The sequence below is a fragment of the Sycon ciliatum genome, chromosome 4 (assembly GCF_964019385.1).
Source record: "Sycon ciliatum chromosome 4, ocSycCili1.1, whole genome shotgun sequence".
NCBI lineage: Eukaryota > Metazoa > Porifera > Calcarea > Leucosolenida > Sycettidae > Sycon > Sycon ciliatum.
This window is the reverse complement of record NC_088646.1, coordinates 5529418-5551945: the sequence shown is the minus strand read 5'-3', so window position 1 is coordinate 5551945 and position 22528 is coordinate 5529418. Positions and strand designations below refer to the sequence as shown.

The following is a 22528-nucleotide window of genomic DNA, read 5'->3' as shown; positions in this document are numbered from 1 at the left end:
TCGCTTCAGCTCGTCCTACTTATTGCCATATTAAAATTATTGTCTCCTCGTCGAATTTTTAAATAATAATAATAATAATTGTACAACAGGAGGCTATACAAGGTTCGATTAAAATACTAAGAACTATCCTTAACATGTAGATGCACCTCTGCTGCGTTTGCATGTTCAATAGCTAAGAGACTTGAATAACGACTGATAAAGACTGATATTTCCTTTGTTACTCCCTTCATTGGTTGATGTATTTTGCCTGTCGCTGCAAATTCTTTATTATTGTTTTGATGTTGGAGTTCGGATTGAGTTTCTTTCCTTTCTTCCTCTTCCTTCAACTATTTCTTGTCCCTTTGGTTTTTAGGTTTTATTTATTTATTTATTTTTCTTTGTTTTTTCACTTTCTTTTTGCTGTCCCACCCATGGAAATATTTCCCGGTGGGTCTGGCTTATCGCCTTCGAAAGAAGTGAATAAAGGAGAGATAATAATGCGCATGAAAACACTCATCAGCGCAGCACAGAGGAAATGAGGCCGAACCTGATACCGATGAAAAATAAATTTTCCAAAGCCAGATTTTTAAACCAGGCCCGAACGTACCTTGCCAGAATGCTCAAACTGACAAGTCAGTGAGCTCTGCATAACGCAAACAGCAAAGGCACTACCTCACACGAGAGTGCTCAACTGCTACAAGAGCAGGAGCGAAATACTCAATCTGCGGACAGAACTGTTTCGTCCTTTGTTGACTCATCAGCGCAGCACAGGGGAAATGAGCCGAACTTGCCTGATAGCAATGAAAAATAAATTTCCAAAGCCAAAATACTTTTTTCTGTTGATATGTGCATAGAAACGTTTTGTTGTTTTACCCTGATAATGGGCCACGCCCAAATTTTGGTGACCCTGAAGTGACATCTGCACTTTTATTCTGCAGCACAGAGACCATGTGTTGCGTGTTCGGAATTCTGATTTAATTTTAAGAAAAAAGGAAATGTGCATCAGTGGAACAATATTTTTTATTGAAAAATCCTGCTAGCTCATGGAGGATGCTGGCTTTAGAAAGTGCTAGTCAAGTAGAGATCGATTGACGACAGTAGGTGATTTATAGTTTTATACGTACCGTCAATCCCTCATGCAGACGCTCAGGACCTAGCGAGGCTGCCCTACCAAGCTAGCCTAGAGCATAATCATAAAATCAATGTGCTCCTGAGGAGAGGCGAATGGTCCCAACACAGCGCACGCAGTCTTGCTGAGGGATATGCGTGCTGGCTTTTCTAAGAGCACCGCGATACTACTAAATGTAAAATGTACATGTACATGCAGTCGTCGGTACCGGTAATATAGGGGACTCACCAAGCAGTTCCCATTTTCATCTCCGGGCTTCTAATGTCCGCACCCAACTCGAGCTGGTCACGTGAGGGTGTGCCTAAAATAGGCCGACTCAAGGTAGGTAACTGAAGGAAGGGTGCTGGTTGGAAAATGCGGACTACTGGTACAACTAAAAGATATCTGCCGTTAGTCCTGAGCCCGGCAGATCCGGGGAGAGCACAGACGAACGTTCAAGTAGGATGAGTCAAGGCAATGCAAGCTGGGTGTGGTGTACGGTGATAATTGGACGGCTTTCTCATCAGGGTCGTTCATTCCTTGCCGTAACTCACGCGCACCTCCACCCCCCGGCTCACAGCGTTGTTGTTACACAGCTGCTGCTGTGGATGTTAGTACTTCTAGTGGCCGCTCCCTTGCAGGAATATACGCAACTTGCAAGGGTGTGGACACAACCATGCAATCGAGGCGGTATTTGACACGCGCAGTCCTTTATAACTGTGTGCGGTGACTTGAAATGGGTCAACATCAAAGCAGAATTTCATCGCTAGATTTTGCCTTTTCGACTCTTTCAAGTGACCCGTGAGGCTCTGGTAGTATTAACCGTATTTTCTGAAAAATCCGAGGAATGGTCGCTGGCATAGAAGGACGATGACAACATAAACTAGTAGTAGCTTCCGACCTGTAGTCAGGCGAGTTGGTTGACGCAGGAATAATTCTGTGAACAAGGTCTTGGTTGTCTATGTTACGGAAGTTCGAAACGCGTATAATATCGCATCATCATGGAGTCAGGTAAGCGTGTTGAGCCTGGGCAAGGGTTCAGGGCTCACGGTCAGTGCCACGCTGCTCTGTTTGGAGCATCTGTATTATCTCACTGTGTTATGCGGAACGATATCATGCCAACAGGAGTCTCTACTCGTACGATTTAGCTGGCAGCGGTGAAGTGGCAATGCTCCACCTTCTTCTCCAACGGTCACACATGACGGTCCCAACGGTTACAAGCAACTGTGCGCGTATTTTCTACTCGTATCCCTTCATCACCGAATGGAAATTTATAAACACATTCCTTACATGGAGTGGTTTGGTTGTCAACATACTGCAGGCCTAGGGAGAGGACTGTGAGGACTGTTAGGAAAGAGGGAAGGACCCCGGGGGAGATTTCCAGGGACACAGGCAGCATATCACTACAAGGAGACACATGTTTATCTGCTGAAGACCATCCTGAGAGCTTCTGAATAATTGCGCTTTCTAAATCTCGCGAATGTGTGAGTGTCACGACACATCCGCGATCTTCACGAACATGCTAAGCTGAAATACGATTATCTGCATGCTTACATGCAAATGTGTATTCAAGACAATGCACAGGAGGGGGGAGGGGGAGGGAAATTATAGTTACCACTCCGACTTTCACGGCCTGGGAGATCTGCAGGTGATGTGCTGGTAGCCATACAATTCAAGACAACAATAATGTGTGGCGGTACTTGCGGGTGCTCCAGGAGCAGAAAACCCTGCACGATGTCAATTCCCACTCATCTGCAAAAAATACCGGCCAAGGAGATTGGGGCAACCGATTGGGAACACTATAGCAGTGTAAATTTAGATCCGCACCGCTAATCTAAAGGAACTATAGAATTGTCACTTCAAGTTAGTTCTCACCCACATTTGCTCTAACGTTTATACGCAGTAACTGTGCTACATATGCTATCTGTGTCTCAAGGCTGCGAAGTCGTGCCAAACTCTTCGCTTCTCCCCCACCTACCATGGGCGCAATTCATGTCTGAAGTGTTCTAACGCACTAAAATGTAATATGCTATGAACCATTACTGAGCTCGTTTGCAAGGGTCAGATGGAGAGCACAGTATTGACAGAATAGTCCCCAATAACCATGATTACACCTCTACGTGTTGTGGTGACAAATTTACAAGCTTCCGTTCTTCTGCACGGGAGACTTGATAGTATTTCAGCTACCGGTATTTGAGTGGAAGACGACGCACAACTGTGTGTATGAGGTGATTGTTAGATGCGTTGCCTTGCAGTGCAACGCAATATGCCAAGGACTTTGACGAAGGATTGTCTAGCTAGAGTGTTTGCTGTCCTGAACTGGGCATCAGGCCATACACTACAAGGCCTGAGATCGTTTTGGGGCAAGGTCTCTTGCTTCGTGCCCATGCCCTCTGTCCCCTGTGCAATTACATAATACAACCATACATGTACTTGTCTCCTTGTGATTCTTCTCTTCCCCCCCCCCCCCCCCTCCCCCTGGACGTGTTTGCAGAACAGAGCGAGTAATGGAGCAATTTTCTCGTGAAACATGGACAACATAACCACCGTGCAGTAAGAGCTCAACACCTGTTTGCCGGTGGACCAAAGATGGTAGGAGCTTACTTGTTGTATGGCATGGGCAACTGCATTGGCCTCGCTTAAAAAATAAGATAATACAGTGGAGGTAGCTGACCGAATGAGTCTCATGAAGGTTAATTTACTGTTGAGTTTCGAAAACTGCCCATCCTTACCAACTGTTATGTCCTCTGGGCTGTGTCATTCTAGCAATCCGTTCCGATACTTATTTGAGCAATTCTCCTGGAGCAAATAGATCCCAGAGTAAGGGACAGTCCCCATGAACACATTTTATTCGTCGCGTTTGCATAGAATATTCTTATGCATACACTACCTAAGGATGGGTCAAACCCAGCATAAGTCTAGATACCTTCGCACCATTATCAAAGGCGCATCATCATTGATCATGCCGGGTACAGGTGAATCTACAAAATAATTAATGCTCTATGTTCTGCCTCGTCGACTGGGTTTCCCATAACGATTCATGCTCAGTGCATCGATCAGAGCTTGTTTTTATGTCATTACATCAATCCCAGAAGGAACCAGTGAGGTCACAGTTTGTTGCAGTGCATCATCTCTTGTACATAGTGAAGGGAGTGCGGGGAACTCAAAGAAACATTGCTGCCTGAAATAGGCCAACAATTTGTTTGGCTGCTGCGCAACCTTCAGTAAGGGCATATTATACCTATTTACTTCTGCTTGTCGAACTCAACCGACCAGTGCTTTCCTCGCCAAATCCACTACAGAGCATCTACTAGACAGTTTGCGACATGGAGAAGTATGAACCAATAGACTGTACGGACATCGACTTCAATACCAATGTTTCCCCATGAAACTTATTGAGTACAATTCTATGTACGTTGTGTAACAATCATAACATACAGTTCACCAGACAAGACGATTAAGTGATGTTAATCCAGCTGTTTATGATTATCACATTGGCATGCTTGCGGACCGTTTTGGGTTTTGGCCATGGGGAGTTTGCCAAGGATCTCGTGGTTCCCCGACCTACTGTCAAGGCCACTGGCCACAAGGAGGCAGGTGGCATGCGCGAGATTGACATGTCTGTCGTCTGTCACACTCCTGCGTCATCTCTGTTTGCCATCGGCTTGCTGTGCTATTTTCGGCTACAGGGCGGTGGCCTCAGCGTCCACTGCAAGACCGGGAAGGATCTAGAAGGCTGGTGCTCAAAGGCGCGCCACGCCTCTGATATGACTGGTGAGTAGCAAACACTACAATAGTATGGACGACACTCTAATGGTGCGGCCAACTGTAGCGCCATACCAATTCATGTGGCACGTTGAAGTACCCGTACGTAATTATTGTAGATCTACTACTACTGGTATTGCCTAGTGGCCCGGTATCAGTAGTTTTGCTAAAACTAACTCTGTGCCTGTGGTGATTTACTTCGCCATCCAAGATGCACAGTGTTGAATGTACTGTACATGATGAACTGGGGCGGGTGGGGGATGGGGGTGGGGCAGGCGGGCGAGTGGGGTCTTCCCAGGGGGAGGGGGTAGGGGAAGGTGTGGGTCTCCAGAACGTCATAATGATGATGGGCTCGCAATGTGTTCGCCCTGCAGTGGGCCTTAGCGGAAAATGCTCCAAAACATTGACAGATTCTGGTCGAAAACTCCTTCATCTTTGTGAAAACCGAACCTATGGCCGGACGGTGAGAAGGCAATCATGCCTGTGCAATTGGCGAAGTAAAATAAAAGTCAACAACAACAACAACAACAACAACAACAAAACCGAGAAGGGAGTAGTAAAATACCGGTATTTTACTACTCCTGCTGAGAAGCATTGAACCGTGCAAAGCTTGTGGTCCGTAAATCCAGACTCGTCGGCATTACCATGATTACGCCACACTTGGAGACTTCACGCATGGGCCATGACTCATGAGTAAGCCACATCATGTAAAAGTACATTGTAACAATGTACTTTGTACTTCAGGTCGCATGAGCCTCGCCAACCACATCGGTACATCGCTCCCACTCCCCTTTGTCTTGCTCTCCAGTGTCACTTCAGTCATTATCGTGTCACTTCAGTTGTCCTCTTTCCCTGATAGTAGGGCTGTGTTTAGGAATGGGTTTCGTACTGGAGGGCTCTGTTCGCTAGGGTTAAAAAAAAACAACCCCTCATCCTGAGCTCATCTTACAATGTACTGACTCAGTCACGTACAATGTACAGACTCAGTCACCATGGTCACGTACAATGTACAGACTCAGTCACGTACAATGTACAGACTCAGTCATGTACAATGTGTAAATGACTGTACATGTATATGTACATGATTGCACAGTTAGAGTACATGATTGTATTGTACTGTTCAGCCTTGGTCATACAGCCATTACACTGGAACGCAGTAACCAAACGAGAAGAGATGCTCAACAACAAGGAAGCGAACATAACGAAAGTGCCAAGGACTGTCTGTGTCTGTGACGGGGTACGCACCCATCACATTTTAACATCAAGGCTAACTGAATGAACTGTTTTGACCCTAATGGATCATCGCTCTAGCGTTATCATGGTTAGCATGGTTATGACTTGTCTGCACTGAGCGCTTGCCAACACACATGACCATAATTATTGTAGTCATCGTAACAAACAATCGCCAAATAGGTTTTGTTTGTTGTAATGACTGGCTCTAGCTCTGTGTATTGAATTATCTGAGCTGAGATTTACCATGCGTTTTATCCAGTGACTCTGTACTGACATGACCTGCAGGCAGTCAGATAATGACATGTCTGATTTATGGCCCTGCATGGCCTGATCCACATGTACTTCTACGACTCGCACTGTCGTAGATCCACGCTGAGGCACAGTCACAGTGCAGTGTCACTGTCAGACTGAGTGTAGACTACCGGCGGTACGAGTATGCGCGGCATCGTCGATGCTTCACGCGGCCGCGCGAAAAGACGGTCAACGCTGTTTGCGCGCAAGTCGATCAAACTAGCGAATGCCTCAAATACTTGAAAATATGCTAGATAGTAGATCTGTACGGAAAAGTCGACGAGTTGTAAGAAACGTCCTCGAGACTCTACTGTGAGTCTACATCATGTAGACTACCCAGTATAGTACGGTAGTATTTTCATAAAATAATGCCAAGAACATTATCACATCAGAATGCGAAGTTTTAAAATACTAGTACTAGTAGTAGTTGCGGATTGATGAAGCTCTCTGCTGGATATCGGTGGACTGGACTCCTACTTGCCTAGATATTTCAATGTTCAATCGCTAGCTAGCGCTGGTCCATCGAGTGCTCGCGATAAGTGTTATTAGTTATTCGTCCACGCTCTGTCGAAGTGGTCCGACGGACAGGAGAGCAATCAAATCAACACTACAAAAATCGTAGTCTGAGATCTACAGCCTACAGCTAGACTTCTTGCGTTTCGCCAGGCCAAGGGCAGCACTGAGCAGCTCGGCTCAGGTCGTCTTGAGCGGTCTGGTTATGACTAGGCAGTGAGGCCAGTCAACATAATCTCGTGCATGTGAGCTGTGTGGGAAACGGAGTTGTGCTTGGAAAGCGTGCAGCGTAGTCTTCACAGCGCTCAGCCATGGGCGATCATCAGGCACAGGAGACGTTTCCGCATCCTATGCGCCTGCAGATCGTGGTTCAGAGCAGTGGCGACACGATCGCCTATGATTACAACGTTAGCAAGCCCGTGTCTTTCGGGCAAGTCCTGGTACGTGATGGAACAAGTGATTTTGTTTTGTAATTACCTCCCCATCCTGGTTGTACCCTTTTTGCTGGTCGATCACTTTGCTGCCGAGTCTCATGGTTGGTGTATTTTTTTTCCTGTAGGGTCTCCTGGAACGTGTTAGTGTTACTGCGGAAAAGCCCAATGCCTTCGATTGTAAGTCATTCACCTGTGCTGAACGCTTACTGCACTTTGCTGGATTGGGTGTCGGGGGGGGGGGGGGATTGTGGGGTGTTGAAGCGAATCGGCCCGGCAGTTGCCGAATGCAGTGATCAGTTTCAGCCGATCTATCTCGTAGTTTTTGGAAATTTCGTACGGCTCCACAAGATCCAGGCATGGTGCGAGTGTTCAGTTCGTTATTTCGGCGGCAGAGCATACCAGCACACACCCAGCACACAGTACTACAGCGTTCATGAACTCTGAAAATCTGCAGAAGTAGGTTCCAGTAGCTGGCACTGTGCTGCCACACCGCCATTATGTGGCCGCACCTGACACATGCACTGGTTGAGGCTGTAGAGGCCTGACGGCATCGCCCAGCGAATTCGGAAGCGGCCGACTCCTGCTGTTGTGGTTAAATGCGTATTGCGAGTGGTGTGTACATACCTCCCACATCTGGCTTAGGCAAGCTGGCATTGCAGTACACATTATTGTGCAGTGAGTATTATTATGCCGATGTTCGTACCGATTGTCCTGAATTTGTTTACACCGCTTGCAACTTTCAGTACATTACTCTAGGTTTTTCATGGGCTGTGAGGTGTGAGGTTGGCGGTTCAGGATGTACTACAGGGCCATAGGCAGCGGTGAATTTGAAGTGGTTCCTAGTTATTTCCGGACTCTGGCTGCATGGTGTAAACTCCGCATAGCAGTCAAGGTGATTCAGGGCTGGCGCCACTGGCAGGCCAGGTCACGGCCATGGCCCTACCTGCTTTTACCAACTCCAGCGTTCATTGAATACTAGCACTAGTATTCAGTTTGCAGCTGACTACATTTGCGTGGAAGTACTGATAAGCTCTCCTCGTACACTCCTCGCTTCTTGTCCGGTGTATGTCTGTTGCAAGGGGAATGTGAACTGTAAATCAACAAATATTCGGCGCAAATTTATTTTCGACTATTTTGGCCTAAAATTTGTTGCGGCCGAAATTAGTTTTGCAAGGTTCTGACTTGCACAGCTGCTCTACTATGGCACTGGGATGCTATCCTAAGCTGTCTTTAGTTTAGGTTTGATGCTTGGAAGTGCATTTACAATCAGTAACATGTTAACATGTACTAGAGTATGCTAACTGATTCCTCTGTTTCTGCTTGCAGATTTGGATGATGAGAATGATCGAGTGACAGTCCGAAGTGACGATGAAGTGACTGCTATGACTGCAGCGGTAGGTTCCTCAGTTAGCATGGCAGCAGCATCTACTACCACTTATAGACCAATTGTAGTGCTCCCCAGATCGACCATCATACCAACAGCAGACACTGCTAGGATTCATGTTAGTCAGGAAAACATTCCAGGGGAATCTTTAAGCTGTGCACCAGGACAATACACCAATGCAGGCGTTATCAGTCATACCATCACTAGCCACTTAAAAGCAGATTTCTGGAGTACCGGTATTGACAATTCTATTCTGATGCTTGAAGTTTGCTATCAACTCGGTTTCAGTACATAGTAAGTTAAGGCATGCTGTATTGCTTTTTCACCATTCCATGGTGCTGCTTGTATTGTTGGTATGATGCTGCATGGCACTGGACAGGCTATATGGGTTCGAACAAGTTCTTGCTATAGAGTGGTTTCACACCAATCACATGACCATACGGGACAGCCGTGTTTGTTCCACTCTCCACATGCCATGCTTCCTCTCTGCACAAATTTAGTCACAGGATCCAGGTGTGAAGTCGAGTAAGCACTATTGTCCTGCATCTGAGTGACAGTGTTTCTTTCATGCTAGCAATGAATAGTTCTCATCAGTCCTGCCCCACCTACAATGTACATGGTGTGTGTGTGTGTGTGTGTGTGTGTGTGTTTCTTGCAGTACTTCTGGGAGTGTCAGCGGCAAGGAGAATATTCTCTGCAGATATACCCTCACTATCCACGTGAGTACAATAGTCATGTACTGTTATGTCTAGTCACCGTACTGTGTGGGCAGAGCAAAGGTGCTAGTCACCGTACTGAGAAATGGCTGCATTGAAAATTATGGAACATATTAAGCAGGGTACCAGGCAAAATTTCTTTTGTCCATTCATACCTCAAGACATGGACTTTTTACTTGTATGGCAATCCCACACTCCGAAACATGGACTGTGTATTTTTGTATGGGATTCCTCAAAAAGTAGTAGTAAAATATACTCCGCCCGAAATGCCGGCAATATACGTGTATTTTGCTACCTTTCTGCGACTCCTGTGTGTATTAGGCCAGCTGTTCAGCACGACTGAGAGACGCAATCCGCTTGGTCTGACGGTAAGTGTGTGTATGAGGCACTGAGTCTACACTCATCCGTCCATCATTTCTTGCAACTACCGTAATGTCGCGTATTACAGCGGGCCTTTTCCTGAAGAAGACGATGTCAGGGCTAGGCTTATATTCACATCGGGCTTGTATTCAAACCAGGTAGTTCTATGTATGTCAATACTAAAATCAGGCTTGTATTCAAAACAGGCGTCTACACCGGCGTCTACACGAAACAGGCTTTAATACAAGACACTACGGTATCTGTGTAGACTTAGTTTGAATTTGTTATGCCCATGCCTGGATGAAGAGCCGGGGCTTTCGGCCAGTATTGTGCGAGTGAAGGTTAACGTTATTGTGAAATCTTAATATCCATATCGAAGCATACCAATGTTTCTTTCAGTTCTCCTCAGAAAGATTTGCATCCAACGAATCTTTACAAACTGTGGAGAGTATCAGGGTTGCAGACATCAACACACGACCCTGATGGTCTGCATAGTTGTGCAAATACAGTGAAAGCTGGTTAAGAAGAACACTAATAAGACAACGGTGACTTTCGCTTTAGAAGAACTAGTGTTCATAACTCTATCCGATAACCACTGTGTATCCACTGGGTATAGAATATGGATAAGAAGAACTCCCGTTATTGCGAATAAATACCATTAGTCCTTGGTATTCGAAGACGTTTGACTGTACCTGTGTTAAGCCTCCGAGGTTGGGTGGTTGTTGCTTTTGCGTCGTCTAGCTGTGGTAAGTGTACCATCCAATGGTTGTGTCGTCCAGTCATCGTCCTAAGCAAGCATTCCGTGGAACCTTGGGATGTAGTTTTTGCTCGGCTCAATGTCGCATAGCCATAACCGTTTAGAGGGTGAAATTTATCCACTTCCCATTGGCTGTCACTTTAGGAGGTGCATGTGCCTTGATCCTTGCTGGTGGTGTTGTTCTGATCCTTGCGGCTGGTGGCGCTCTGACGGTTGCGGAAAAGTCAGTCTAACCGAGCCTCACCCGCTCCGTGAATGTTTTAATCCTCTTGTTGTTCGTGGTTCTGTGGTCATTGTGTGTGTGGTAATGTCCTCGTCACTATGGTCATTGTGTGTGTGTGTGTGTGTGTGTGTGTGTGTTGGGGGGGGGGGGGGTACTATGGTCATTGTGTGTGTGTGTGTGGGGGGGGGTACTATGGTCATTGTGTGTGTGTGTGTGTGTTGGGGGGGGGGGGGGGTACTATGGTCATTGTGTGTGTGTGTGTGTGGGGGGGGGGGTACTATGGTCATCGTGTGTGTGTGGGTACTGTGGTCATTGTGCGTGTGTGCTGCTCTCTTGTTTCTAACTGTTCCTGCAGGTAAACCCAGCAGCACCACCGCGTCCGACACCCGTTGTCAGAGAAGTCCGGCCGTAAGTGTTCCTCACATGACCATGCTTACTATGAAGAAAACCGAGGACTGGACATGTGTGTGTGTGTGTGTGTGTGTGTGTGTGTACCACAGAATGAACTCACTGTATGCCCGAATTCCAGTCAGTATCAGCATTTCTCTCAATTGTATTCAGTGCAAGTTGCTTAGGGGTCGTCGTAAAAGTTTTTTGTCGTCCCTGAAACGAACATCGTTCATTTTGTACTCGGACCCCTCCCCTCCCTCTGAAACGAACACAGCTTGCTATGCTGGACGACGGAAATCGCATTCATGTACATGTCATATGTACAGTGTCGGTCGACTTGCGATTTTGGCTCACACCCCTCCCCCCCCCCCCCCCCCCCCAATGAATCATGTTCGTTTCAGGGACGACAAAAAACTTTTGCGACGACCCCTTACGCAAACGTCTTTGTGCATTGTGAGCATGTGTCAGGAAATTCTGAATTGATTCTTGGTTGGAGGAAAGCAAATCAAAAATTCAACACCAACCAAACCGGCAGCCCTGCTTGACTCACATGCCCATGGAAATCAGTCTTCAATATGCACAATTCATTTTTTTAATTTATTTGCTTTGTTTCCCTCTAGACCGCCTCGCAGTGAACGCTCCAATGCCGTCGACATCATGGAAATCTTGCAGTCAGCACCTGTAAGATACTGCGCTGTTCTGGCTTTCGCATCTCTGTTTTGTCCCAAGTTCTTGTGTTGCCTGCTGGTGATTATCTCCATTGTGGCATGGCACATTCTTTGTCAGTGTGTGCACCAGTTGCCCGTAGTTTCAATGGGCCGTGTAAATTAGAGCGTATGAATGCTAAGTCCCTTCTGGAGTATTTGATCAGTTTTGTCAGTGTCTCGTTTCACTGCAGTGTGTTGTGTGTGTGTTTTTCATTCTAGATCGAACCAAGTGATATTCAATATCTTGAGATTCTTGGCCATGGCAATGGGGGCACGGTTTATCGGTGAGTTATATTGGGTGACTTTCATCCTCCCGGTGTGTTTACTACCGTGCATTCATTGGCTTAGGCCCATGCCGTTTAAAGTATGCATCATGTAATGATCCTGCTTGTGTTGCTGACCCTGGCTGCTTGTGGTGCATGAAGGGATTGCATCGACTTATGTTTCCATACTCATACAGCTACAGATTTACTCCATGCCTGAGGGGAAGGACATAGTCAGGGTCGGCTGTGTGAACGTAGTACGTTATTGCTCTGATCTAGCTGGTTGCAGGACGAAGATCAGGCACAGCGTAGAGTCGAGCACCGTTGTGGTTCGCAGGCACGGTTGTCAATTGGTTGCGTGACGCTGAACACTGTAGATACGCTACATGATTAGTGTGATGGTGTATGGCGTACTGGGTACAGAGTACTGGTGACAGCATAGCCGGAGGTCACGTTTTCAGCACAGCCCACTGAAGCGATCGAGCCAGAAGACAGGGAAGTGATTCGCGCGGTGCTCATGGCCAAGTGGAACACATTGAGCACTTCCCGGCAGCAGAAAGAACGTTGGGGACCTAGTACAACCTACAAATGTGGAAAATAAAGTACCTCTCGACCTGCTGTGGCAACTCTGCCTGAAAATGTGGGGGGAGGTTACAGGACGTTTTACACTAAAACTGATTCTTAATTTTTCGATGCCTGCAGATGCCCTCTAACATGCCTATCCTCTACTTACCTGGCTGGCTGTTGTGTTTGCATGTTCTGGTGTAGTGCTCACCACCGGAGAATACCGCCACCTTTCAACATGGCAGTGAAGGTTAGTACACACACACACACACACGCACACACACACACACACACACACACACACACACACACACACACACACACACACACACACACGCACACACACAGATACATGTAGCAGTATGTTGGAACCGTAATGTCCTGCCATACCCGGCATGTCAATACCACTGAGGAGCTAGCGTATAGCACGGACGTGATCGATGATGAGCATAACTGTGTTAGTTGTGATCAAGGTGGCTGTAGTTATCTGGTTGACCTGCTAGCAATTGCCATTACACTGAGTTCTGATACATAGAGCAGGGAAATAGTCAGCACCGGTCGGCTCAACCGAATAACTGTCGGTTGGGTAATATTAGCATTGGTTGGTTTCAAATGCCAGCATACACTCACGACTCCTAAGTTCTGCCTAGGCAGACCACTGCCGTTCGAAACGGACTGACCCTCCGTTGGGCAGGCTACCCTTCACAAGAATGGTGATCATCGACGAACATGAGCATCCTGGACTGTAGCACAGGCTTATCGGGTTTCCTTTGTCTAGAGTCCATTGTTGCAAGGACAGTAGCTTGTTATCTCTCCAACACCTTCACAACCAAGGTCTTCCACTGCAATTGCAATTTAATTAGTCTCCAAATTGTCGCCCCTGGGGTTTCATTAAGGAGTATTACGATAGTATAGTAGCCTGCATAGGAATAGCAATGCCTGGTACATGCCGGACTAGCAGTGCAGGTATACATTGCTTCCAGTACGATCCTGTAGGCAGCTGGTGGCTGTTGTTCTGGTAAACCTCGCCCTCTGCATTGCCTTCTATTCCTCATTGTCTGTTTCAGCTCATTCCTGTGGATGTGACCGAGGAAGTACAACAGCAGATCATGTCCGAGTTGGCAATTCTGCACCAGGTACATACTGTGTCTCACATATCCACGGACTATCTGTTATAAGCACTTTCTGTTCTGAGCATAGCTATTGGGACGGGTTGTGGGTGGTTATCGATAAAAGGACAGCGGCTTCTTGGTTTGCATGTGATGAAGTGATTGTGGTACAAGTCTCGTTTTGATCTGCTTACTTTGCGATTGCCAGCAACTGGATATGCTACTGTGTGTCGTACTGTAGTGTGCTGAACGGCTGGAGTACAAAGACGGCTTGTGTGTGTGTGTGTGTGTGTGTGTGTGTGTGTGTGTGTGTGTGTGTGTTGTGCTGTTGCCTTGCTTGGAATTGTTACGTGCGTGGTTTCTCCGCCAGTGCAGCATAGAGTGTACTACTGGCTGCCTATCCACTCTGTTGGATATTTAATAGAGGCTATGCCGTGGTTCGCAGCAGCAAGGCTGGCCTGGCCTTCACTCCAGAAGTTGTTGGCCAATGCCTGCATGCAGGGGCACTGTGCTGTACATGGTATTCTGTATAGTATTGCTGCTTACTGATAGGCTTATAACAGGATTTTGTGCTTTGTTGCTTGATCCGCGTCCTACTGCAGTGCAAGAGCGAGTACGTCATTCACTTCTTTGGAGCATTCTTCACCGAAAACAGGTCAGCGGCGTTTAGGAATGTACTTGGTTTGTGTGTGTGTATGTTTGTGTGTGTGTGTATGTTTGTGTGTGTGTGTTTGTGTGTGTGTGTGTGTGTGTGTGTGTGTGTGTGTATGTGTGTGTGTGTGTGTATGTTTGTGGGCATTGACATGTACAAGGTTATTATTTCTCTTGTCATGAGTTGCTGATCAACTATCAATCCTGCGAGGAAGTAGCATCTGGCCATTCTTACCTATACTCTGTAACGTTGTATTTCAAGAAATATTGCACGGCTCGTGTGGGACTCAGTTAGGCCGAGGTTTCCGCACCCGTGGGAACGCCACCACCCTCAAGTATTACAAAGTAACAGTACAATGTGAATCACTGTCACACATGGATGTGACTCTTCTGCTGGATCTACATGTATATGGTGTGACTATTTGCCCGCCACATGGACATGGTATGACCAGTGCAGCAACTCACTGGAAAGCATCAATGGTTCAGGCCTGAGCAGCCGTGATCAATTTTCCATCTGGATTCTTTGTCACTCTGCTGTGTGTATGTGTATGTGTGTGTGTGTTCTGTAGAATATCAATATGCACAGAGTACATGGATGGTGAGTCTGCTTGTAGCATTATAGCCACATTTTCTAACACAGCAGAGTAGCAGGGGCATCACACACGGTACAACCAGTATCACCATGGTCGTACCACTTTTCGTCCAGGGTGGTCCACCCAGAGCGCCTGAAGAGCACTAAAACGTACCCTGTTGGCCGAAAACTCTGATTACTTTCCCCCGCGGGGCATCAAGCACCAAGGGTGACAACACCAGATTGTAGTACCCGAAATAGGTCTGTATTTGCCCAAAGAGTGGTCTACTCGTATGCAACTTGCGAGTGCGTTCGCGGCGTTGGCCCGCTGACACCAAGCTATATACGAGCGTGTATATATCAGCCTTGCCCCGGGGGCGACTGTGGCGGGCAGCCCGGGGTCGAAACCCACATGATCTATTTATCACCGTTACAGTCACCTGTGTTGTCCCCCTAGATGTTATGGCTCACTGATGTACACATGAGCAGCTCTGGTCTACACTTAATTGTACTGTGTGATAATAATAATTCTAGCTGTGAGCGCCCGATTCTGTCTGTCTCGTGGCCAGCTCCAGCCGTCATCTGCGCTTGAATTTTCTCATCAATGTAATGACAGGCATGGTCGTGTCGTGTGACTGTATGCTGTGTTTGCACAGGTGGTTCCTTAGATCGATATGTTCCCATTCCGGAGAATGTTCTGGGCAGAGTTGCAGTGCAGGTAAATGGTTTGGGATACCGGTATGTCTGAAGATGTGTGTACTCTCATATGCTGCTGGGATGCGTGTCCTTGTTGTCCCGATTGATTGGCGCTTGCGCTACTGTCAACTGTCTTAAATGTGGTTTGTGTGTGTGCATGCGCGTGTGTGTGTTTGTGTGTGTGTGTGTGTGTGTGTGTGTGTGTGTGCGCGCGCATGCGCGTGCGTGCGCGTGTGTGCGTGTGTGTGTGATCTGCAGGTTGTGAAGGGCATGGTGTATCTATGGCACCAGGGAAATGGTCCTATCATGCACAGAGGTAGGTAGTGGGCAGTGGGTAGTGCTGCTACAAGTTGGTATCCACACAGACACAGTACTGTTGTTCAACCTTACCTAATTTGAGCGACATACCGTATTTTCTGGAGTTTAAGCTGCAACCAGATATTGTGTCACGAACGCATCTACCCTATACTAGTATCCAGTAAAACGTGGTTTAAGCGACCACCTGCTCTTAACGACCGTTTTTCCATGCACAGACAGTTCTACACACACACTGTGGGACGTGGTTCTAAAGACCACCTGTCTTTAACGACCGCTTTTCCTTGCACCGTGTGGGTGGTGCACTGTGGGGTGGTCGCTTAACCCTTTGCATGCTGAGCCCCTTTTCTCCAATCCACTGGCTTTCCAGCGCACTGACTCTCTTGGTGGAGTATGCACGCACAGCTCCGAACGAAATTTATTCTCATTTTTCTCCACCTTGATGGATTTTCATCGTCCTGGGCTCGTTGGAAAGATCAGGACCAAGCAAATCCATCCTGGCAGCTATCAGCTCCATGGCCACATCAGGTCCACTTCCACGTCCTCTCCAAACTACTCCACCATGCCTCGGAACGGTACAACAACTCAAGTTCACATTCTTGTTCGCCTTCTTGCCCAAATTCAACAGATTTTCACAATTCAAACTGCGCTGCAAAGCTCAGATCCAAGCGCTTCATTTGATGTCGATCACGCATGCGCCGTGCCAAAGGGAAATCCCCTGACACGCTCCTCAACAAGAAGAAGTCATGAACAAAAAAGTTCGGGTTCACTCTGGGCCGTGATTTCCGTGTTCATCTTGTCGCCGCTCAATGAATTCTTATCCTATCGCAAAGAACTTTATATCTCCTGAAAGATGAGGTCAAGATCTTTCCAACGGTGTATTGATTGTCGCGATGCGTTTATGTTTGGCGAAGTTACGGAAGTTTGTACACTGGTCTATGCACTGCAATATATCGCGCGATATTTTTGCGAGTTAAAGGGGAAGTTAAGGCAAAAATTAAAATTTCACCAGTTGTAGTCTTCGGGGTGCTGAGTCGAATGGTCTTGGTCCGAGAAAGCTGAGACGCTCCCTTCCTACTTGAATCCCAATCGAACTCGCGCACTTCCACCGAAACTGGGTGACTGCGCCCTACTAGATGGGGATTTGTATGCAAAATGTCACTAAAAGCGCCATTTCGTTCTTATAAAAGCACGGATGACCGCGATTGGCCCATATGTTGTAGTCTTTTGGACGCTGAGTCGATTGGTTTTGGTCCGAAAAGGCTGCGATGCAGCGTTCCTGCTTTATTCCCAATCGAACATGGTTGAACAAGCGGTCACGTGCTCCTGGGTGCCCAAATCACCTGGTCACCACGCCAGCAGGCAACAACTTTCACACCAAGGTTCAACTCGAGTGACAGGACTGCACCCAAAAAAGGTCAAACAGGCTAGTAAGTTGTACCCTGCAGGCACGGTGACCAGGTGACTGGTGTACGCAGGAGCACGTGACCGCTTGTGCAACCATGTTCGATTGGGAATAAAGGAGGAACGCTGCATCGCAGCCTTTTCGGACCAAAACCAATCGACTCAGCGTCCAAAAGACTACAACATATGGGCCAATCGCGGTCATCCGTGCTTTTATAAGAACGAAATGGCGCTTTTAGTGACATTTTGCATACAAATCCCCATCTAGTAGGGCGCAGTTACCCAGTTTCGGTGGAAGTGCGCGAGTTCGATTGGGATTCAAGTAGGAAGGGAGCGTCTCAGCTTTCTCGGACCAAGACCATTCGAGTCAGCACCCCGAAGACTACAACTGTTGAAATTTTAATTTTTGCCTTAACTTCCCCTTTAACTCGTACGTAGTGGATCAGGTCATGCATAAAGTGCGAGTTAACTCGTACTCAGCACGCAAAGGGTTAAACCAGGTTTTACTGTATCACCATTCATTTGGCCGCTGTAGTATAGACCGCACTGACTTGGGCTGTGGGTCATGTGCAATATCCATGCCATACTGGCCTCTGTTGTTCGGGATGACTGCCAATTGCCCTATCAGTAGTAACATCAATTCTTGAACTGCACCCTTGCGCGTTCACCTTAGCTCTTGTTGTGAATGGCAAACAGTGGATTCTATCCGATGGACTTAGCTGTCGGTGATCTGTAGCTAAACCTGTCTGCCGGCTCTCACCTGCGTTTCATTCCGAACGTGTTTGTGTGCAGATATCAAGCCCTCCAATATCCTAGTCAATCTCAATGGTGCCGTCAAGCTGTGCGACTTTGGTGTGAGTGTACAGCTGGTGAATTCCATCGCGCGTACCTTTGTTGGCACCAACGCTTACATGGCAGTAAGTTACAATTTATTTTCTAGGGACTTTCCCTGTTCAGTCTTTGCCTGGCTATCATGAAACCCGCATTGTTGTAACTGTATCCGGCATGTAGCTGGGGTTATCAAACGGGATTTCCCCAGATATTTTTTATGACATGTACAAAGAAAGAACACGTGGGTACGAGTTCCGAATGACAATCCATCAATTGAGCCGTGCAGATAATGAACACCTAGAAAGTGTGACAACTGGTCACTGGTCACTCTGACAAGTAGCGTCTGTGACGTTCGTCAACTTCACACCGACCTCACCTTTCTCTTATAGTTTTGGCAACACCCGAACTGTATGTACAGAGAGAGAGAGAAGTACAGGTATATGTCAGCAGTATACATGTTAGCTTCTATTTAGAGGGACCTGGTCTCTTTGCGATGGGACCCCCCCCCCCCCCCCTCCCCCCGTTCGTGCCCTACCTCCCTGAAACCTTTGACTCAGCAGACGTGCAAGACAGCACCACTCCAGTTGAGCCAAAGTGGTGCTTTTTGGCAGGTTTACGGCTATTAATGGCGGTCGTGAGTCGGCCAAGTGCTATATATTAAGTCTCGTTGGCGGGAAAATTGAGAGCTTGGACGTTGCAAGCAACTTCCTAAGAATGGTGTTGTTTCCTGAAATATGGAACAGCAGGGCAGGTTCCTGTTGCTGCCACTGTGCAGTGTTTGAACTTAGCCATGCCCACGGGGATTGCTAACCAGGGATACGAGAGTACCGTGGGCATGCTTTGTTGCCAGACACAAGTACTGTATCCGCACAGTCTGCGGAAAAAATGCAACGTCTATACTTACCACGTGGCTATGTCAATGTTTTCGTCGCTTTTCTTGCTCTTTCTGATATTTGCAGCCTGAGCGAATACAGGGTGAACCGTACAGCATCAACTCTGAGATTTGGAGCCTGGGAATCTCAATTGTAGAGGTACACACACTAAAAGCTACCCATGATCATTGTACACATTGTTAGATCCTCATCACACCTGTTACACTTTTGCTGTAGTGTGATACTGATTTATTGCCATCATGCCTATGCTCCATTGGGTGCAATACCTACTAGAATTAGGCATCTCTCCAAGTTGTTCTCTAATCTATATCCATGGCCTCACGTGTGTGTGCATGTGTGTGCGCGTATGTGTTTTGTTGTTGTGTGTGGTACATGGTGTATGTGTGTATGCATGTGTGTGTGTGCGTGTGTGTGTGTGTGTGTGTGTGTGTGTGTGTGTGCGTGTGTGTGTGTGTGTGTGTGTGTGTGTGTGTATGTGTATGCGTGTGTGTGTGTGCGTGGGTGTGTGCGCGGATGTGTGCGGGTGTGATGTTTTTTGGTTAGATGGCAATCGGAAGATTCCCATATCCAGCAGTAAGTAGTGCTAGTTCATGCAGTTCAGGATTGACTTCTAACTGTTAATGTGTATGACAAAATTAACAGGTGCATGCATTTGACCACTTACCTTTATAATTCTAGTCAGCCTTCAGTTCCATGACCAAGTTTGTGTGCTGCTGATGTATCATACTGCATAAAACGTTAGCTCTGTGGAGATTGTACAACGTATCCATGAATATGCTCCGCGCCCATACCTCCGTGTTAATACAAAGCCAGTGAGAAGTGCTGTGTTGGACCTAAGTGACCACCCATGGTGCTCCAAAACCAGTGTACATGTATAAGTAGACACCGCAGCTGGACTGTCGCCAGTGCCTCTAAACTCCAAATTGATGTATATGTTCATGCACAGACCCGGCCGGTGAAATTATATGTCATTCGGATCTTCCCAAGTTGTACAATGTACTGTTGATATACCGAATTCAAATAAATCAATACCATACCATACCAAATTCATGCCATGTATGAAGCAGTGCTGCAACATGCCTGTATTGACCAATGTGCACTAGCCAGCCACATCAACTCTGCGTTCAGGAATGTATAGTCCGCCGTATCAACATGTCTGTGTTTGCTGTTCGTTTATTTTCTTCCTGCTGCCAACAGAACAGTGCGGAACAGCCACCTGTGTTGGTAAGTAGCCTTTACATGTATCCAGTACCTTGTACAGTAAAACCTGTCAGGGCGACCACTCGGATAAGGCGACCACCTGTTCTAGAAGACCACTGCAACCGGGACCAAGGGGTGCTATTTCCAGTCAATTGACCCTGGATAAGGCGACCACCTGGTGCCGACAGAGACCACATTTTGAAGGTCCCTTGAGCGGTCGTCTTAGACAGGTTTCACTGTACCTTGTACATGTATTAAGTACTCGTACGGTCCTACTAACACCATGTACATGTACATGCATCAAGTACTCTGCGTACAGCCGCACTAACCGCTACACTGTGCCGCTCAGTGAATGCACTATCAGTTACATTGTGCTGCTCAGTGAATGCCAGTCATGTGACTGTCCAATACGTGGAAGTACACGCCAGGCGCTGTGTAGCCCTGGACCAATGAACACTCAGCACCGTAGAAGACAATTTTGTGTAAATTGCTTCTTTGGGGTAGCTTCTCATAAAGATCCACTAGTTTCTCAAAGCTACCCCGCACCCCATACAACCAACTACCCCCACCCCACCCCACTACCCCCGCCACCCCACCCCACCACCTCCGCCGCCCCACCCCACTACCCCCACCCCACTCTGTAGCAAAGGAAAGCAATCCAGCTTGGTTCCCCGCTCCTTCCACTCCTGGCCACCAGCAACTTCTGTTGAGTGTGCTAGTTTCCCACCGGGATAAGATATTCCTAACTTTGCATGGTTTTGCTGTGGGCACTGCTGACAATGAATAGCCTCACCACACAGAGCAGTGTCCACATTCTCGTATGTGTATGCTTAGTAAGCAATGGTAATGAAAAATTGAAAATTGTACAGTGTACTCGCTGACAGGAAGTGGACAATATCTCTGCCAGCAGATCCTGATTGTGCACTTGCTCCTCTCCGTTGTATGTACATGCAGTAAGAAATATACTTGCAGTGTATGTGGATCACATGATGTGATGTGTTTGCCGACGGAGAGCCATGTGTGGCGTTACACACTCTTTGGGAAGTTGCGCATTCTTGCTAGCACGTAACATGCGTGTATGTTTCTATCCGTTGATTTCAGGCTATTGAACTTCTTCAAATGGTCGTGTACGAGGTAAGTTGTAGACTGCATGCCACTTAGTCAGTACTACTAAATCAGTACGGTGGCATACCATGAACATGCCGGCATCCCTTAACCATATTGATCTACATTTATACCTAGTCAAACCGGAACTGATCATGGTGTGCTTTCAGAGCCTCTCATCTGTATTCATATGTTTGCTTGCCAAAGAAAGTGCTCAGGATGTTACTGCTAAGTGGTCTCCCATGTTGCACGTATGAACGGGTCCAGATTTCACTTGTCACAACTCTGTTAGTGGTTGTCCTAGTGTAGTTGGAGCCTGTTTTTTTTACTTGTTTTGCCCCGCAACATACCATCTCATTACCATCTCATTCTGTGGCAGGATGGCACCAAGTATACACTGTGTGTGTGTGTGTGTGTGTGTGTGTGTGTGTGTGTGTGTGTGTGTGTATGTGTGTGTGTGTGCATGTGTGTGTGTGTGGGTGTGTGTATGTGTGTGTGGGTGTGTGCACGTGTGTGTGCACGTGTGTGTGTGCACGTGTGTGTGTGTGTGTGTGTGTGTGTGTGTGTGTGTGTGTGTGTGTGTGTGTGTGTGTGTGTGTGTGTGTGTGTGTGTGTGTGTGTGCTCATGTCACAGTGTGTATGTATGGTAGAGTGTGGAAGGGGAAAAAAGTTGTTGGTTTGGATCAAGTGCACACATGATATGCATGTAACACATGTGTTCTTGTATATACATTGTTATGTGTCGCAGGATCCACCGGCTTTGCCTGTGCCTGAGTTCTCGATGCTGTTCTCGGACTTCTGTTCCCAATGGTCAGTAATGCTCTGTGTTCCTTGTGTGTATGCTCCTGCCTAGTGTTAGCATGGTGTATGCGGACTTTCAAGAAAAATGGGGTAGAAAACTGCTCATCATCAGGCTTATAAACATATTACTGTTGATTGATCTAAGTCAGACTAGTCTTTCTTTGGAGGTGTGATCTTACCTCTGTACATGAAGCGGTTCATCAGCCTTCCATCACTTCTCACTGTGACGTATGACACGCCACACGGAACATGCTCAGCATCTCGAA

General features: G+C 47.1%; 1 protein-coding gene across 3 annotated transcripts in view; it reads left to right on the top strand.

The window, feature by feature from the left end:
- The first annotated feature begins 1832 nt into the window (after positions 1 to 1832).
- The window catches only part of LOC135814083 (dual specificity mitogen-activated protein kinase kinase 5-like), a 29149-nt gene continuing 8453 nt past the window's right edge, over positions 1833 to 22528 (top strand). The window contains exons 1-22 of one of the 3 annotated variants that reach the window (XM_065327145.1): positions 1833 to 2098; positions 3587 to 3679; positions 4777 to 4861; positions 7449 to 7500; positions 8650 to 8717; positions 9366 to 9426; positions 9745 to 9791; positions 11119 to 11171; positions 11774 to 11834; positions 12080 to 12144; positions 12892 to 12937; positions 13755 to 13823; positions 14399 to 14451; positions 15017 to 15045; positions 15675 to 15736; positions 15973 to 16030; positions 18226 to 18350; positions 19224 to 19295; positions 19701 to 19730; positions 20355 to 20381; positions 21459 to 21491; positions 22210 to 22271. In XM_065327145.1, coding sequence (XP_065183217.1) covers positions 8706 to 8717; positions 9366 to 9426; positions 9745 to 9791; positions 11119 to 11171; positions 11774 to 11834; positions 12080 to 12144; positions 12892 to 12937; positions 13755 to 13823; positions 14399 to 14451; positions 15017 to 15045; positions 15675 to 15736; positions 15973 to 16030; positions 18226 to 18350; positions 19224 to 19295; positions 19701 to 19730; positions 20355 to 20381; positions 21459 to 21491; positions 22210 to 22271 — 965 coding nt within the window. In that variant the 5' untranslated portion in view covers positions 1833 to 2098; positions 3587 to 3679; positions 4777 to 4861; positions 7449 to 7500; positions 8650 to 8705. Of the gene's footprint in view, positions 2099 to 3581; positions 3680 to 4776; positions 4862 to 6658; positions 7330 to 7448; positions 7501 to 8649; positions 8718 to 9365; positions 9427 to 9744; positions 9792 to 11118; positions 11172 to 11773; positions 11835 to 12079; positions 12145 to 12891; positions 12938 to 13754; positions 13824 to 14398; positions 14452 to 15016; positions 15046 to 15674; positions 15737 to 15972; positions 16031 to 18225; positions 18351 to 19223; positions 19296 to 19700; positions 19731 to 20354; positions 20382 to 21458; positions 21492 to 22209; positions 22272 to 22528 lie in introns of those variants that run through there. The other 2 variants (XM_065327144.1, XM_065327143.1) reach the window with 2 other exon arrangements.